This window comes from Bos taurus, chromosome 26 (genome assembly GCF_002263795.3).
Source record: "Bos taurus isolate L1 Dominette 01449 registration number 42190680 breed Hereford chromosome 26, ARS-UCD2.0, whole genome shotgun sequence".
In the NCBI taxonomy this organism is placed as follows: domain Eukaryota; kingdom Metazoa; phylum Chordata; class Mammalia; order Artiodactyla; family Bovidae; genus Bos; species Bos taurus.
This window is the reverse complement of record NC_037353.1, coordinates 9,897,594-9,917,731: the sequence shown is the minus strand read 5'-3', so window position 1 is coordinate 9,917,731 and position 20,138 is coordinate 9,897,594. Positions and strand designations below refer to the sequence as shown.

The 20,138-nt window shown below is 39.2% G+C and overlaps 1 protein-coding gene across 2 annotated transcripts in view; it reads left to right on the top strand.

Moving 5' to 3' along the window:
* RNLS (renalase, FAD dependent amine oxidase) overlaps nucleotides 1-16,554 on the top strand; it is a 276,338-nt gene extending 259,784 nt beyond the window's left edge. Inside the window, exon 7 of one of the 2 annotated variants that reach the window (NM_001206063.1) lies at nucleotides 15,843-16,554. In NM_001206063.1, coding sequence (NP_001192992.1) covers nucleotides 15,843-15,995 — 153 coding nt within the window. In that variant the 3' untranslated portion in view covers nucleotides 15,996-16,554. The remainder of the gene's footprint in view (nucleotides 1-15,842) is intronic. The other variant, XM_010819756.4, reaches the window with a different exon arrangement.
* Nucleotides 16,555-20,138: the final 3,584 nt, after the last annotated feature.

Here is a 20,138-nt window from a genome sequence, read left to right as displayed (position 1 = left end):
TAAAATTATAATTTGATCAAGCTACTCCAATCCTAGGTATATACCCCAAAGAACTGAGAACATGTGTTCAAATAAAACCGTGTGCACAATATTCACAGCAGCATTATTCAGAATAGCCAAAGTTAGAAACAACCCAAATGTCCATCAACTGATGAGTGGAAAAACAAAGTGTGGTTTACCCCTAAGATGGAATATCATGCAGCTGTGAAAAGCAGTGAAGTTGGTACGTGCTTCAGCATGGATGAACCGTGAAAATATTAGACTGAGTGAAAGAAACCAGACATGAAGGTCTCTTCTTGAATGATTCCATATATGTGAAATATCCAGAAGAGGCAAATTCATAGAGACAGAAAACAGGTTAACGTTTGCCAGTGGCTATTACTAATGCTAAATTTCTTGTTATATATTTTAAACCCACAAACCAAGGAAGAGATATGGATGACAAGCAAGCACACAAAAGTATCATTACTGGTAAACATCACTGGTCCTTGGGGATATGCAAAGTAAATGACAATGAGATACCCTGACACACCTACTGCTGCTGCTGCTGCTAAGTCGCTTCAGTCGTGTCCGACTCTGTGCGACCCCATGGACTACAGCCTACCAGGCTCCTCCATCCATGGGATTTTCCAGGCAAGAGTATTGGAGTGGGGTGCCATTGCCTTCTCCAATGCATGAAAGTGAAAGTGAAAGGGAAGTCGCTCAGTCATGTCCGACTCTTAGCGACCCCATGGACTGCAGCCTACCAGGCTCCTCCATCCATGGGATTTTCCAGGCAAGAGTACCGGAGTGGGGTGCCATTGCCTTCTCCACACCTAGTAGAATGCCTCATATCAAAAACTCTGAAGATACCAAATACTGGCACGGATGTGGTGATTCTCACAGATCACCATGGGAGTGCAGCATGGCATAGCCCTTTAGGAAGACAGTTTCACTGTTCCTTACAAAGTTAAATATACACTTACCATATGACCCAGAAACTCCACTTTGAGGAATTAACCCAAGAGAAATGAAGTCATAAATCTACATCAAAACATATATAGACAAGAATTTATAGCAACTTTATTAATAAGAGTCCCAGACTGGAAACACCCCAAATAGCCATCACCTCGTAAATGAGCAAACTGTCGCACATCCATAAGTGCAAAACTACTCTGTAATAACATGCAACGGACTACTAATATCTGCAGCGGCATGCGTGAGTCTCAGAAGTATTATCTGAGTGAGAAAAGTCAGAATCAAAGGCCACATACTATATTATTCTAAGTATTTGTGGGACTTTCTGGAATGGACAAAGCTGTAGGAACAGAACACTGTTGCCGGGGCTCTGATTGGCCGGATGGTGTTAGCCACAAAGAGGCACAGGCGAATTAGGTGGAAACTGATGAGAACATTCTCTGTAGTGTTTTATAGAGGTAGTTACACAACTCGGTATATTGTCACAACTTATACAACAGTACACATAAAAAGGGTGAATTTTACTGTATTGTGAATTATACCTCAATTCAGTTGACTTTAAAATCCACTTGTTTCTTTATCCTCAGCTATTGTCTTAGGAGCACGAGCGTTGAACCTTTTATTTTCACCGTATTAAAAGTAGAAAGAAGGTTGTTTTCTAGATGCAAAAGTCAAAATGGCTGCAGTATTTTCCCCATAATTGCTCAACCCCAAAAAATAGGCTGTGGGATTTATTCAGCATGAATGAGAACCAGAGAGAAATTATGGTCATACTTCTGGGTTGTCAAGAAAAAGAAGAAGGAGAAGAGGATGGGAGAAGGGATGGAGGATTGAATTAGTTGGAAATTAAGCAGTTATTAATTTAAATGGAGGAGAAGTGGTGATTAGGTTCAGTTGAGTAGGAAAGATGATTTTAAGTTTCTCAACTCAAAACTGAAAGCATTCTGGGCCCTCTGCATCCTAGGAACCTAAGCAATGGGATCATTTGAGAGAGAGCAATGCAGCATTTCTATTTAGATGAAACAAAAGGATGCAAGTCCATTAAATCGCCTTGTAACTTGGAACTGGTTTGTCTATCCTCACACCTTACACAGCACTCAGCAACTACTACAAACACAGCAGATATTTGAAGAGCTAATGAATGAATGTACTAAAACTTGCTGAAGGACAAAATAATTTTCTATTAAATTAAAAACTCTAAAGGGAAATGTACCACGACTGTTGTTTTGTCTATTATTACTGCTACAGTACTAGAGAAAACAGTATCTCATTCTTTATTGTGTGCTTGTTCTGAACAAGTCCTCGTCAAAATAGACTGCTCCAGTGTTTTCAGGACTTTAAAAGTCAGAATAGATCTGAAAGGATTCAATGTAGACTTCAGCAATTGAATATACAATTTCAGCAAAGTATGTCCTTTGCAGTTTGAGCGCACTAAAGCTGCAGCATGGATCATATAATTGATTTGTGGCACATTCTGCCTGCATCTACCCAATGGTTTATTAAAACAGAAGAGACAAATACCAATAAAGAGAAAAGCTCCACTGAGAATTGACCAAACCACATCACTTTCTTCACACCTAGAGTATTCCAACCAATAGTAATTTTACAGCAGCTCTCTGTGTACCAGATACAGAGCTCTGTAGCCAGAATCCCAAAATACAAGCAAGACTTTCCCTAAAGCACAACAAAGAAACGGGTTTATGAAATCACCATTAAATATAATAGAACACTGGAGAGATGAGTAGAACACAGGCAAGATGAGATGATGCACATAACACATAAGAACCAATTAAAAATGTACCATCTCTGCAGGAATTCACCGTGTTGATAAAGCTCTTTATGAATATTAAGTACTAGAGCATAGTATAAGATAGATCTGAGAGCCTGAAACACCAGTGGCCAAAAGAGGTACAATATTTTTTAAGGAAATGCATATAAAAATAGATTAAATGGTGTATCAGCACCCTGAATTTATCATCATTTTCCCAGTTCTGAGTATCACTTATCTTCCGTACTATGCAGTATATGGTTAGAAATAATTCTTATCAACACTTTTCTTAAGAATATAACAGATATATCCCATATGTCTGCAATATCTGGCTGCGCCACAAAAAATCTGCACATGGAGAGCTGATTCTCCTAAGAAAGAATTTTTAAAAGATTTAAAAAAAAAATTAGATAAAAATTGGCTAGGTCATCCAGAAAAAAATGTAGCTTTTTTTTTCCCTCTATGACATCTATAGCTTTTAAGAATGTATTTACCATCTCATGAGGGAAAAAAAATATTTAAAGGGTTGTTTAGACTTTATGTCTGTGCAGGCTCACTGCAGTTTAGCTCTAAACTATGATAATAGCGTGGATTGGTCACTGTGGTCTCCATCTTTTTAAATAAAGGCAAACATCTATATATCCCATTATACACACATAAAGACATTCACACATGCACACTCAGCTAGTTCCATTCTACATCCCTTTCAAAGTATTTTTTATGCAATGGCATTTTATAAGATGAGGGTGAATCATCTGGGTAAGAAACCACCTTTGCTACCTCTTTGAAATTCAGACTGATTCACGTGTTCCTTGTGCCTTTGCCTGGACTCTGCAAAAAGTGAGCTAGCGGTAGAGAATTCAGCTTTCTGGAAGTTTCAACCTAAGTGTTAGCACAAAGATTACAGACATCAGAATACTTGTTTCCTGGACAATGAAGTTGCTCAAGGACAGAGTTAGAATGGGGAGGTGCGATGACATAGAACGTAAAAGAGAAACTCAGAGACTGAGAAACCAAGGGAAATTATTTTCATAAAGGAAAAATCTCCACCATATTTAAAAGACCACCCGAGCACTGAGAATTTAAATCTTTCAAAATTTGAATTAGGTTTTTGTTGGCCCGTGCGCGTAGAGCCTTTGAGCAATTTTGAATTCAACACCATGTACAAAGAAGATGTAAATGGAGATGCTGGAAATACAAAAATGAATAAAACACAGTCCCCACAGCTCTCTATTTCTGAGGACTCAGAAGACTTTTTAAACATCAGATATCTCTTACCAAATTGCAATTTGGTGAGTTAAGTGTAGAGGAATCAAGAGGAATCAACATTTTACTGCCTTTTTATCAAACCCCAGAGGAACTTTAAAAAAGAGAGAGAAAAAAGGATAAACGTATTACATTTTTAATTTGGCCAATAGAAAACATTCTGTACTGTTAAAATGAAGTCTGTATTTCGATTTTCATTTCTCAGATGTCCCTTTCCTGTATCACAGAAATTTACTTAGGGGGTCAATAGTATTTTTCACTATTGACATAACACTGAAGTCTCATCTTTTTCAGAGTACCTGGACTAGCTTCCCATCTATAAATATGTAAACAAGCATTTCCATTGACATCAGTGTAAGTTATGGTCTCGCCTTCATTTATTTACATTTCTCTCTGTTTTTGTAAACAGGCATATGATAAATGTTTATAATCAATGCCTTGGGAATATGGTAAGAATTGAGAGATGTTAACAGAGAATCAATACAAACCACATTTACCTTCTAGGTGCTTACAATTTGAATTTATTCCGCATTTGTTTAAATCTTCCTCCCCCAGTTCCTGCTTTGCTCCACACCTTTTATGGTTACTCCCTGAATATTTCACTTCAGATAAACAAACAAACAATGTTTTACCCAGATTCTAGGTCTGTCCTGATTAATATTTGTATCATAGGGAGGTTGTGCAAGTTTCTGGGAAATAAGTTTTACACAAGGTTTTATTCCATCTGTTAAAATTACTCATCCACTCAGCAAGTCCAAACTAAGGTTGTCCAGTGTTCACTTGAGAGTATTGATGGTTTTTTGAAACTGACCTTTGCTGCCCCCCAGCACCCCTTTTATGGGAAACATTCCTCAGGCTGACAGAGACTCTGCTCCGAGCCACATCAAGCACCTCGCCCCAGAGTACTGGCTCCAAGCGTGTTTATTCCATGGACCAGTAAACTTCTTCTGAGTACTTTGGGAACCAGTATAATATTGCTATCTTTTTATCCTGCAGTTACGAATTTAAAAAGCAAAACATAGCTATAGGAATTTAATGACAATAATAACCCTCCCCCAAAATATGTAGTAAAGATAGAACCTCATAACAATTTATAAATAGAATACATTTTGCTCTATGAAAAAGTTCACAATTCTCCTTATTTTTCTCTTATTGCCATAGATTGACTTTCAGGAACCACTACCTTTGAGCATTGCATAGGGGCTATAAAAGAATAAGTTAACCAAATATTCAATTTCTGCTGTTTATGTACCATGGCAGGGGTTCAGGTTGACACTGGCAACAGAGCAGAGGAAATGAGGAAATGTATGAATCAACTCCATACCATCTCAGGCCTCCTAGCTATTCCTGTTACCAGTGTGGTCAGCACCTCCTCACACACACAATGGGCAGGGGAAATGCCAACACAAGGATATCATTACTCGGAGTCTGCCCCAATCAAGTTAGCCTACAACTAGAACACAGTAAGATTCTCTTGACATCCAAGGACAGTTTAAGGAGTCACCCTCACACATCGAAATTGATTAAAAATCAATTAAAAGATACAGTGTGTGTATCAAAAACACAGGTGATGGTTTAGTCTCCATCTGCTGTCAAAATTCAGGCTTACCCAAGTTAAATAAAGCGACCCTTAGGAACATAGAGTAACATAAGAAAGCAATAAAATTACCTACAGTCCTTTATAACTCCAGAGGGTTTTTTAATGTAAATTCTTTCAAATGCAATTGAGAAATAGGAGATCAGTAGCATCACAGGGAAATCATATTGGTTTTGCACATGTTGATGTTTTCAAGTGATTGGGGTATGTTTTCTCACAAGCAAACAGAAAGTCTCAGAAAATATGGAAAACCTTAAGAAAAAAACTGAAAATCTCCAGAAGTATCTTCCTTTAGTTCCATAGTGGCAGCTACAGTGACCTTAAGAACCACTGGATTTTGCACTGTTATGCTTTTCAGCAAAAGTGGGAGTACTGATGGAAAAACCACAAAGACATTTCCCCTTTGCTAAAATGATGGACTAATGAAGAAGGCTGTATCCTGGAGATTTTTTTTTTTTTTTTTTTTTTTGCGGGATTCTCTTTATTTATTTATTTAAATTTTATTTTATTTTTAAACTTTACATAATTGTATTAGTTTTGCCAAATAATTTTGGTCAAACTGGTCTCTTTTAGAAGCAACTTCCCTTCAGGACCTACATCTCAAAGGAGGAAACATAAGCCCCAGAGTTCAGGATGCATAAATGTGCCAAGACTCAGAGTCTGGGAGAATGTTCATATTGCTAGCCACTTCACTTGATTGTTTTTGTTAGTGCTTTCAGTGGTTAGGTTCTGAGCTGGCTATGCCAACCTATTTTCCTACAAGCCCTGATACTAGTAATGCACAGTTTTATAGAAGTATGGTTGTGTAGTTTTCTACAACTATCTTGCAGTCAAAATATCTGTATTTTATTTTCACATGGCAGTCAAAGCCCTGATGTGACCCACGAAAGGGCAATGGTCTAGGAGGTTACTGGAAGGTTATTAGAAGGAATTGGAATTGAACTTCCAACATTATTAGAGGAAACGGCTCCTGATGTGACTCTCATTCTTGGCACTGAAGTATCTCTGCTTTGGACAAAGACAGCGCATCGGACTCTCCTGGCTTAACGGGAAAAGAGGGGAAAAAAAACAGTAAAGAATATTTAATTCTCTTATTTGTAATTACATGTTTACTCTGTAATCTTCTAATCCAGAATTGGTAAATAGGATTCCTCTCGAGTGCCAAATTCAATTGACTGGTAGTGGCTGCCTGAAGCAATGAAGTGAGAAGGATGCTGAAGCCACTTCTGGGCTCAGTGGAGAAGAAATGCCACAGTTGATTAGTGATGTCTGTCAGGCGGTGCCGCACATGTGTCACCCCCATAATCTATGACACAGTTGAGGAAATTAGCCTACTAAGATGAACGGTCTGGGAAGACAACCAGGCTCAGTTTTAGAATCGGTACATTTACCTTTGTAAATGAACAAATCGATTCTGTGATAACCAGTCTCTGTCAGTTTCACCTGAGGCTGCTCATTTGGGTGAATTGGGAAATTGGAGAGTTTAAACTACCAGTGCTGAAGACCTTGGATGCTCTGGCACTGAGATGCTGCTTACCTGAAAAGGCTCTACTTAAAGGATCCTGCACTCAGTATCTTTGTACTTGTTATGCTTTTACTAACTAGTGGGTTTTCACCATACTGCTCCCCTTACCCTATTTACTATTTGCTGTATTTCCTCAGTTGTAAGATGCCGTCAAGGGGACAGGTAGGATGAAGTTTTCACACACGTGAACTTGGTTATTTTTAGTGGTCCCGCAGGGGGATGACCACTATAAACATGTAAACAAACATTTCCACTGACATCAGCATGAAATGTGTTAGTTGCTCAGTCTTACCCAATTCTTTGTGACCCCATGGACTGTGATCCGCCAGGCTCCATTATCCATGGGGATTCTCCAGGTAAGGATACTGGAGTGTGTTGCTATTTCTCCTCGAGGGGATCTTCCAGACCCAGGGATCGAACCCTGGTCTGCCCACATTGCAGGTGGATTCTTCACCATCTGAACCACTAGAGAAGGACCATTTGGTAAAAGAATATGTGTCTTGCTGATTACTTAAAAACTTTTCTTTCCCACTGAGAAAGTACAGTCAGAACTTGAAGAATAGGTGTCAAGCATCTTGGAGGAAAACCCCAGCCAGGACAATTTAGTGGACTGTTTACTCTTGTGAGAAATGCTGCATGACCAGCACTCGAGGCAGCCCAGAGGACTGACTGGGGGGAGGGGAAGAGCATGGAAATTGACACCCTGAGTGAAAGAATTTTTTCACAAAAGTCCACTCTGATTATGAAGAAGTTTTGGGGAAAGCTAACCAATCTATTCCTTATCTTATTCCCTTTTTATATTTGCAAAAGATCTACATGTAGATAATTCTAAAAGAACTTCTCTACTAAGTATAAAATAAAATTTTATTTCACGCTAACACCACTTTTAATTTTCTCATTCATATATCTAAAATATTGGTGCCTCTTCCAATTGACGGTATCTGAGATACTGTGGGCAGGAATCCCTTAGAAGAAATGGAGTAGCCATCATGGTCAACAAAAGAGTCCGAAAAGCAGTACTTGGATGCAATCTCAAAAACAACAGAATGATCTCTGTTAGTTTCCAAGGCAAACCATTCAATATCACGGTGATCCAAGCCTATGCCCCAACCAGTAATGCTGAAGAAGCTGAAGTTGAACGGTTCTATGAAGACCTACAAGACCTTTTAGAACTAACACCCCAAAAAGATGTCCTTTTCATTATAGGGGACTGGAATGCAAAAGTAGGAAGTCAAGAAATACCTGGAGTAACAGGCAAATTTGGCCTTGGAGTACGGAATGAAGCAGGGCAAAGACTAATAGCGTTTTGCCAAGAGAACGCACTGGTCATAGCAAACACCCTCGTCCAACAACACAAGAGAAGACTTTACACATGAACATCACCAGATGGTCAACAACAAAATCAGATTGATTATATTCTTTGCAGCCAAAGATAGAGAACCTCTATCCAGTGAGCAAAAACAAGACGAGGAGCTGACTGTGGCTCAGGTCATGAACTCCTTATTGCCAAATTCAGACTTAAATTGAAGAAAGTAGGGAGGGAAAACCAGTAGACCATTCAGGTATGACCTAAATCAAATCCCTTATGATTATACAGTGAAAAGTGAGAAATAGATTTAAGGGACTAGATCTGATAGACAGAGTGCCTGAGGAACTATGGACGGAAGTTCATGACATTGTACAGGAGACAGGGATCAAAACTATCCCCATGGAAAAGAAATGCAAAAAACAAAATGGCTGCCTGGAGAGGCCTTACAAATAGCTGTGAAAAGAAGAGAAGGGAAAAGCAAAGGAGAAAAGGAAAGATATAAGTAACTGAATGCAGAGTTCCAAAGAATAGCAAGGAGCAATAAGAAAGCCTTCCTCAGTGATCAGTGCAAAGAAATAGAGGAAAACAACAGAATGGGAAAGACTAGAGATCTCTTCAAGAAAATTAGAAATACCAAGGGAACATTTCATGCAAAGATGGGCTCGATAAAGGACAGAAATGGTATGGACCTAACAGAAGCAGAAGATATTAAGAAGAGGTGGCAAGAATACACAGAAGAACTGTACAAAAAAGACCTTCACGACCCAGATAATCACGATGGTGTGATCACTCACCTAGAGCCAGACATCCTGGAATGTGAAGTCAAGTGGGCCTTAGAAAGCATCACTATGAACAAAGCTAGTGGAGGTGATGGAATTCCAGTGGAGCTATTTCAAATCCTGAAAGATGACACTGTCAAAGTGCTGCACTCAATATGCCAGCAAATTTGGAAAATGCAGCAGCAGCCACAGGACCGGAAAAGGTCAGTTTTCATTCCAATCCCAAAGAAAGGCAATGCCAAAGAATGCTCAAACTACTGCACAATTGCACTCATCTCACATGCTAGTAAAGTAATGCTCAAAATTCTCCAAGCCAGGCTTCAGCAGTACGTGAACCATGAACTTCCTGATGTTCAAGCTGGTTTTAGAAAAGGCAGAGGAACAAGAGATCAAATTGCCAACATCCACTGGATCATCGAAAAAGCAAGAGAGTTCCAGAAAAACATCTATTTCTGCTTTATTGACTGTGCCAAAGCCTTTGACTGTGTGGATCACAATAAACTGTGGAAAATTCTGAAAGAGATGGGAATACCAGACCACCTGATCTGCCTCTTGAGAAATCTGTATGCAGGTCAGGAAGCAACAGTTAGAACTGGACATGGAACAACAGACTGGTTCCAAATAGGAAAAGGAGTACATCAAGGCTGTATATTGTCACCCTGCTTATTTAACTTCTATGCAGAGTACATCATGAGAAACGCTGGGCTGGAAGAAGCACAAGCTGGAATCAAGATTGCTGGGAGAAATATCGATAACCTCAGATATGCAGATGACACCACCCTTATGGCAGAAAGTGAAGGGAACTAAAAAGCCTCTTGATGAAAGTGAAAGTGGAGAGTGAAAAAGTTGGCTTAAAGCTCAACATTCAGAAAACGAAGATCATGGCATCTGGTCCTATCACTTCATGGGAAATAGATGGGGGAACAGTGGAAATGGTGCCAGACTTTATTTTGGGGGCTCCAAAATCACTACAGATGATGATTGTAGCCATGAAATTAAAAGATGCTTACTCCTTGGAAGGAAAGTTATGACCAACCTAGATAGCCTATTCAAAAGCAGAGACATTACTTTGCCAACAAAGGTCCGTCTAGTCAAGGCTATGGTTTTTCCAGTGGTCATGTATGGATGTGAGAGTTGGACTGTGAAGAAAGCTGAGTGCCAAAGAATTGATGTTTTTGAACTGTGGTGTTGGAGAAGATTCTTGAGAGTCCCTTGGACTGAAAGGAAATCCAACCAGTCCATCCTAAAGGAGATCAGTCCTGGGTGTTCTTTGGAAGGACTGATGCTAAAGCTGAAATTCCAATACTTTGGCCCCCTCATGCAAAGAGTTCACTCATTGGAAAAAGCTCTGATGTTGGAGGGATTGGGGGCAGGAGGAGAAGGGGACAATAGAGGATGAGATGGCTGGATGGGATCATCAACTCAAAGGACGTGAGTTTGGGTAAACTCTGGGAGTTGGTGATGGACAGGGAGGCATGGTGTGCTGCCATTCTTGGGGTCGCAAAGAGTCGGACACGACTGAGCGACTGAACTGAACTGAACTGAGCTGAACTAAGATTCAATGAAAAGCAGTATATTTACATCCATAATAAGCCCCAGCAGAGAACCTGATTTTTCATAGGTTGTCTAAGTTCTCTCAAGTTAGTTGCACCTCTAAGATTAGAGTTTCTGAGATCTTAATTCTTGTCTTGTTCACTTGAACATCACCTATTGTAGTATCTGATAAAGGTTGGTTTTAAGTTACCAAATGGGCTGAACTGCCAACTGAAACAGGTCACCCTAAAATACAGCCTCTCTGTAGGCCAAACCAATGAGATCATTTTATTGGCAGATGTTTGACAGTCCAAGGACAAGCTTAGCTGTCAGCATAGATTTGGAAGAGAGAAGGTACATTATCACATGTGTCACTGAATTTTTTTGTTATTTGTCAACTATAATTTTTTGGAAATACCCATTAGCCTACTTGTCTGCCTCCCTCTTTCTTTTCATCTTTAATTTCATTCTCATACCCAAGGGACTTTTTGTGTGTGACTGTTCACAATTAGCAATCAATATAAAAAGAAAGTATTATGTTAAATCATATAAAAATTCACAGTATTTTAACCATTTCTGAGCTACAGAATCAGCAAGTTTATGTAGTTTAACATATGACATAGGAGACATTCACGGACAGCGGTTGACAGAGATATTTATCATTCCTGAGAGCCTTCTAAACACAATAGCTCTTCCATTTGAGCTTCTGCCAGCTCTGTGGGGTTTTATGGAGCCGGTTCCATATGAAGACCTTCATTTGATCAACTACGTGTACAATATTCTGTCTTTTTTTACCAACTCAATGAACATTTATTGCACACTTATTATGGGCTAGGCACCACTTTCAGCCTTGGATACAAAGATGAGTGCATCACAGTCCCCACTTTGCAGAGCATGCAGTCTAAGACGGGAGACAGGTAAGGACATAATTATAGTGCAAAATAGCAAGTCACATAATAGATACAAATAACATGCTGAAAAGGCACTTACCGTGCCTGGCAGAGCAAGAAGACCTCTGAGCAGGTGACATTTGTGCTAGTTCTTGAAGGATGAGCAATTTGGTTGGCAGAAAAGAGAGGGAACAATACAACATCACCAAGCAGAATGACTTGTTCAAAGTCACAGAAGCACAACAAAGAAGGATGTGCTTGAAGAACCTTAGTTTGAATATAGATGGGACGTGAGGCAAAAGTGAGAGAAGCAGCAAGAGGTGGGGCTTGGATGGAGGGAAGATTAGGTTATGCAGGGCCTTTCATGGGGGACGGGGGCTGAGAAGTTTGCATTCTATTCGGCAGGTAGAGAGGAGTCACAAGACACATATGGGTTTAAATCACTTGGATGTAAAACTGCTTTTTCTGCTTCAAATTCATATGTCCAGTCCAGTCATCACCTAATTGTAAAGAAACCTACATTAGTGACCCCAGAGCACCAGCTTCTGCGGTGTGAGTTCTTTCTGACCACCCCCCTGCCCCCGGGACACATGGAGCCCAAGCATCCTGGATTCCCAAGGGATTGTTTCAGCCCTGACATCTCTCTTAAACATAGTCATTGAGCTGTGGTTCCTCACTGTGGCTGGAAGCATAGCCAAAGACTGCATTACCGTGAGATTGTGGCTTTGACAGTTATGTGTTCCTCCACTGCAGGCCTCTCTGCTTCACTTGGGTGAAGGAGCTTGCAAGCACACCCTTCGTGTTTTCATATTTTCCTCATTGGGTAATTGCAAAATGGGCGAATCCACCTAAATGCAGCAAGATTGATTTCATCCCAACTGCAGACTGGCTAATCAGTGGCCTAGTTTTCCAGCCATGTGATCTGGCATCTGGCACTCACCACTCATCAAATGAAATTACACAGCACCGATAAATTACCCACTCTCTCCTGGGCAGAACTTTTTCCCTTAAGCTACCTCCTGCTTAACACTAGTGTAATGTTTAATAGTACCATGGTTTATCTGTACCAGGATGCCAGCTGGAATGTATGGAAACTTTACTAAGAATGGAGAATTTATATATATATATATATGTATGTGTGTGCATATAAATTATACATAGATAGACACCTGCTTATGTATTAATATATATGTGAATATGTGTGAATGAATTATCCCATTTATGTGAATTTTCCACATGACGATCACACATTTTTGTTTTACTTAGGTCTTTATGGAAATGTTTCTGGGGTGGGGCGGAGGGGAAATTCTGCCCTGTTTGAATGCTTCTTCACCTCCAGGCTTTCTGTTTTGGGGCAGGAAATAGTCTCTCTCTGAGTCTTAGCTGTCTCAGCTATAGAATGAGAATAGTAGTATCTACCTCATAGGTTGATATGTGAATTAAGTAGGATGTGTGTGTGTGTAAGGCATTTTGTATGCAGAGAACATCCAAGAAATGCCAATAATTAACACTTTATGCCCATTAGCATTGGTCCTTAAATACTGAGGCCTTCATCAGTAGCAATAATAATTGCAGGAAAACTAATAACTGGCACCCTCAGGGACTATTAAGAGCCGGAAAGTTATTTGCCCTGCATTAAGTGACCACAGACTGCCAGGATTTTTCCCCAACCCTGGCTGGTTTTTTAGTGTTTCTATAGCATCCCTTGTTTTCAGACTGTGGATTGTCACATTTTAAAATCAGTAGTATATATAGGACCCCCAGCAGCTTTCTTCCTCCCTTTGTGATTCACTGACAAATCATCCAACTTGCTAAAATTCCATCTAAAGCAGGATATTAAAAGCTCTGATGGAACACCCCAGTCTGTGCTTCAGTGTCTGCACTATGTACTATCTACTTTAGCCACTCAAAGACCTTTTCCGTCAATTTCAAGATTTATCGGCTATGGAGGACAAATAATGCGTGATCTCACAGGTAGAATCTAAAATAATCAAATGCATAGAAGCAGAGAGTAGAATGGTGATTGCCAGAGGCTGGTGGGAGCGGGAAATAAAGAGATGTTGGTTGAAGGGTACCAAGTTTCAGTTATGTATGATGGGTCAGTTGTAGGGATCTAACATGCAGCTGCATGACTGTCCTTAATGTTTTGTTGTTTAGTCGCTCAGTCATGTCTGACTCTTTCGTGACCCATGGACTGTAGCCTGTTAGGCTCCTCTGTCCACGGAATTCTTCAGGCAAGAATACTGGAGTGGGTTACAATTTTGATACTCTATTGTATACTTGAAATTTGCTAAGAGAACAATCTTATTAATTAGCTTGATTATGGTGATTATTTTGCAATGTATACATGTGTCATAACCTTAACTTGTACATCTTAAATATATATGTAATTTTTATATGCCAATTATACTTTAATAAAACCTGGGAGGGCATGAAAGAAACTATAATATAATAAATTAAAACTGTGACTTAATTTTTAAAAGATTATCTGCTATGTCTGTGATAGATGATATTGCTATCAAGTGACGTCAAGAAAAGTGAGAGGATACTTATATCATTTTACATTTGTATCTGAGTGATACTGGTCTTTAAAGGTCCATATCTTCAGTGATTCAAGAAGGAAATAATTGTACCACCTCCTTTTAAAGACAAAATATGGCATATAAATAAAAATATCTATGTAAAGTTTTTATGGTTTTAAAAAACTATAAAAACATTATGCTAACTCAACCTATCAAGAAGCAAAATCGGCTCCATAATCCAAATAGCATTTATCACATTGCTTGATTTTTTGGTGTGATTTTTAAACAAGTAAATTCTCATGGGTCTTATTCTGCTTCTCTTCATGAAAACACTGTATGAGAGAGACCAGAACCGCCATGTAGTCTATGCGAAATGCACCCCCTGAAGTTGTGCAGGAAAGTGGTCCCAAGGGAGACTGTCTTTATAATAGCTTTGAGTAATTTGGTTTTTTAGGGAGTTTTTGGTGCTTCAGTAGCCAAACCATCAGTATCCAAGATAAATACATTAATCGCCCACTCATTCCCCTCACTGTGAATGTTTGTTAGCAACATATGTTCTAATTCAGAGAATAATTTTTCCAATAATTCTATGCCTTTTTCATCATTTCAAATATTCTAAACTTGGTTCTACAAAATAAGTCCTAGACCTCAACTGATTCCCCCTTTTGGCGCATAAGCAACACTACATTCTTTGCTGTCGTTGTTTACTTGCTAAATCGTGTCCTCCTCTTTGCAACCCCATGGACTAGATTTTTTGTGACCCCCAGGACTGTAGCCCACCAGGTTACTCTGTCCATGGGATTTCCCAAGAAAAAAAATCGGGAGTGGGCTGCTGTTTCCTTCTCGAGGGGGTCTTTCCGACCCCAAGGTTGAACCTGGGTCTCCTGTGTTACAGGCAGATTCTTTACCACTGAGCCACCTGAGAAGCCCAAGCAGACTTTATTTGAAACAAAGTATTCCTCTTATCTTACCTCTCAGCTATGTTCCTTCTTCTAGTCAGTCTCCTCCCCCAGCACACATGTGCGTGCACTCACACACACACACACACACACACATTGGCTGTGGTACATTTACACATCTTACTCCTTCCCTTTGGAAAGCCTTATACCTGCTTCCTTCCCTGGCAAATTTTGATGTTTCCATTAGACCTCAAGTGAAATGACCAGTCACACCCTATTGAAACGTTCTCTGTCCAGTATGCTGGCCTCCTCCCATGCGTTTTTATAGCGCCTTGCCCTTCTCTCTGTCTTAGTCCTTGGACACTTACATGCCAGCAGTTGTGCTGAACTGGAAACTCCTTAAGGACGTGACCCTTTAAATCTCTTTTGTATTCACCTTGTCTGGCATGTAGCAGGTTCTCAATACTTGGTGAATGATTTCATGAATTTCATTTCCCCCTAATGAAAAACTTCACTGTACTTCCAACCGATTTAGCAGATCGTGACCTATTAAGTTTGAAATTCAATACACTTCTGATTATCTTATCAAATGACTGAAAATGTGAACGTTTAAGAATTTCGGTGTAAACACTTGGGCAAGGGGAAAAGTTCAGGGGTCTTAACCTAGTTTTCCTTGCTCTTTATAAAACATCTTGATTTCTTTAGGTAGAGAAGCTTCTCCAGCTGGGCATTGACATGACAGCACAACAGAGCACTGAATGTCAATTGAATTTTTTTTTCTTTTTTAATATTTTCAGGTTACAAATGCTGCTGCCAACTCTCTTGGTCAAATGACTCTTCACCTCCAGCCTTTTCTTGTGTGTGGAGGGGATGGATTTACTCAGTCCAACTTTGACGGCTGCATCACTTCTGCCTTATGTGTTCTGGAAGCTTTAAAGAATCATATTTAGTACTGCCTGTATTCTTATTTTTCACGTGTACTTTGGGGTTCTTGTTTTCACAGTTTTCTGTCATTGATTATTTTGTTTTCTCTTTTGTTGAGAGAAATTACTGAAAAATTGTTCTTTACTGATTATTATTTTTCACATGGAGTATAAAATCAATTTGATAATTTCAGTACTTACAACTCCTACAAGAAGGAAAAATCCCTTGTACTTTATACTTTTTTCCACTTTTCTGAGTTGCCATGTCTACCCACTCCTTGTTGGAGGCAAAGTCGTGCTTAAGAAAAAACAAATAGCTCTCCCCCCAAATTCTGTCAAATCCAAGTAACAGTTCATGTCCACAGACCTTTGTTGTCCTTTTGAAAATTTCAGTCCCAAATAAAGAATAATCTTTATAAAGACATCGTGATAAATCTTCAAGTATATCCTTGGTTTGATATTTTTTGCAAATTGCTGAACTACAAGATTTCTCCAAACTGTGGAAACAAAGGGTAATTTTTGTTTCTCGTTTCTCTTCCAAGTTATTAAATGCTCCTGAATTGTAGGTCACATATGTCATCATCTCTAAGAACGCAGTTTGGAGGGCAACTTGACTGACAAAGAAATGTCTCTTCAAATTTTCAGAAAATAACCAGATTCAACTTGACTTTCCAAGTCACATAGTACTTTTTAACCTTAAAAAATCCAGCCTTAATGGGAAAGATAAAAATTAAATAGAAGCTGAGAGAAATCATATTGATCTTTACCTTGTGCTATCTCCTGTGGCTAGTGCTCTTTCTTTTATGCCCTCTCCAGTGTGTGCTGCGGCATTTAGATTGTGTCAAGTTTAATGAATTTAATACAAAAAAATTTTACTGAACCAGAAAATAGATGCACTTAAAATAGTTCAATATTTGCCAACTTAGCGGTTCAGCATATCACCCACACGCATCGGTGACAACCCATGACTTGCTGGCTCGAGAGAAATTGATCCCCAGCCTTCTGAACAAGCTACTTGTTGCTAATTTAGAAAGCAAACTGGCGAGTTCCATTTTGTCATTTTGAAAGGAAAGAAATCGTCACAGCCTCTCAGATCATTGCAGTCTCTCAAACTAATAAAAGTTCCACAAAAGACCCCTTAGCTTGGTAGTATTTAAAATCTCACACTGACGTGCCCACTCTCGGGCATTCACATATGCTTGCATGGGCAGAACTTGTTTATGTAACTACAAAGTGGATTTTTTCTATGGAATGTTCTTATACATCTCCTACTTGCAATCAAATGATGGAAAACTGAAATGCCTACGTGTGGTTAATGTCACTAATTTTTGATAATATAGAAAGGAAAAGGGAAATTAATGTGATCTCTTTTATGATACAAGGAAAAATATTGAGATTTCTTTCATCATTTTGGCCTATATTTGATGAACATTTGTCTTTATTTTGGTTATACCCTTAAAATACGGTAGCAAATATATTGAATATATTAACTATTTTGTTTTTAACTAATATAATTCTGGAGCCATCTGACTGAAAGCATCCTAAAGCTTTAAAGCAATGTTATATTTGTTTCATGAGTGTTTATATTCCAAAGAAGAAAAAATTATTTATAAAGGTGGGATGTGTTGCTTAGAGAAAGTATGCTAAAGCCATTACGGATGAGTTATTTTTTATTTAAAATATTTTAATGTGAACCATTTTTGAAAGTCTTTATTGAATTTGTCGTGATATTCTTTCTGCTTTGTGTTTTGGCCATGTGGCATGTGGGATCTTAGCCCTCTGATCAGGGATCGAACCCACACCCCCTGCATTGGAAGGCGAAGTCTTAACCACTGGACCACCAGAGAATCCCACTGATGAGTTTTAATATCTGTTCATTCTAAATGTGTTTCCCTAGTAATTGTGTATCTGCTTAGAAAATACTGTAGCAATATGAGAAAAGATATACAACCCTGCTTAGTATGTAGGTCATTGTTACTTTGCTGATTTAATCATTTGAAAACTCATTTTACATTTTGATCCATCTCTGATAGAAACAGACCAATTCCCTGATGCTCAAATAAGGAAAGAAAATGTATCAAAAGCTTATGTTCTCTATCTTCATTTACCCCTTCCTCCTTAGAAATTGAAATAGATATGGGACTGTCTGTGCTAGAAGCCGTCCCAGAGGCCATAAATTCAGAGGCCGGAGATTCAGATGGCCAGGATGCCCTAAAGACCCAGGGCAAAGGTAGCCAAGTCCCCTGAGAAATACGGGTCAGTACCTTTTGGAAAAGGGTGTATGTATGTGTGTCGGCTCCCACAGGACCACACAGCACCACAGTACTTCCAAACAAGAACTTTTATTAATCAAACACAGTCAAGGAAATCTGCTCTGTTTTGAAAGGAGCATATTCAAGTGAGGAACGGCTTGAGCAGTGGGGTGATTTAATACTTGTTTGCTGATAAATATAGCCTTAGCTGGAATAAAACCATACGATGCAGGGCTGAAAAGCTTAATTACTAAACTGTCTATGCACGTCTTGCTCAGGCAGCGAGGGTGACAAATTATAGCAGTCGAGTAGTATATTTCACCTTTGGCATTTCTGAAGGGGAGAAGTATGTCTAAAAACATCGAGTAAGCAATAATAATCCCAGACCAGATATTACTGAGGGAAAAAAAAAGACATATTATTGAGTCACCAAGTCTTCTGTGCAAAATGCCATCAACCCCACCCCTCCGCCTACTTGGTACCTTGTTAAGTAAAAAGAACAAGGTCAATTTTACATTTATCTTGTATTTTATTCTCATCCAAGTATATGTGCATATGTATGTGTATGTGCTATGCTCAGTCGCTCAGTTGGGTCCAACTCTTTTGTGACCCCATGGACTGTAGTCCACCAGGCTTCTCTGTCCATGGGATTTCCCAAGCAAGAATACTAGAGTGGGTTACCATTTCCTACTCCAAGGGAATCTTCCCGTCCCAGGGATAGAGCCCACATTTTTTTGCATCTCCTGCATTGGCAGATGGATTCTTTACCACTGAGCCACCTGGGAAGCACAATATATATAAATTCTGGCATTACTTTTGAAAACTCAGATATTGATTCTCCCATCAACTTGAATAAAAAAGCATCATTGACTGCTTTATATTTTAGAAAAAAAGATTATATATATCTAAAACATATATATGTATATTTCAAGTGTATCTGATATATATGTATTTTTTCCATCCTCCTAATATCTTGTAAAATAAACAGAGCAGGGAATTATTATTCACATTTGACAAACGAGGAGACGGAGGCACAGAGCTTGGCCAAACAAGGTCGCATCATCAAATGCAGGTCAAGAACCCGGGCCTCCCGTGACCCATTTCCATTACGTGGCACCGTGCTGCTGCCAGATGAACACGGTAATTAAAGCTGAACTGAAATATTGGTTGGAGGTGCAGTCAGCACCATGTGGTCCCCTTACTGACGTTTCATTTCAGAGAGCTAACACTAATCCTGATGTGGTGTACACAGGAGTCTAATACGGAATATAGTCTCTGTAGGTACTGACGAAATGATTTATATTCTGTTATTTTCATTTGCTGGTTTATTTCCTTCTTTGGGGGGCACTTGCTGTGAGAAATGGTTGCATCCTAATGACACTGAATTTCAGCCCAGCAGTAGCTGGTTAGCAAACAGGCTCCCTCTGCATCCAGCCTTTCCTTCTGTACTCCTCTTTGTCTCTCCATTCCCTTTGTTTCATTCTGTCCTCTATCGGTTTCTACCATCACTTTCTCCCCTCCCATTTTTTCCCCTCCCGCTTCTTACTCTGTGTCCAATTCTCCATTCTCAGAAATCTGGAATATAAATACAACCACATTATGCTTCATAGCATTTGTAATTTTTTGCTTTAATCTCTTTTTTCTACAATTCAAAGCAGTCAATCCTGCTTTTTAATCAAGTTGACAGGATAGTCATTATCTTGATTTTTCCAAAGTAATGCCAGAATTTAAAACTATCTGTAGCTTTCAAGGATCTCAGTGCTAATAACCTAAAATATGGTACCAGGCTCTGTGGTGGACATAATGGAATATAATTAGCCATCTCCACCTAAGATGCTAGTTAGGGAAAGACAAGTCCATAGAGTGGAAGGCAGTAATCACAGACAGTAGATAAGATACTGGGAATCCTAAGAGAAAG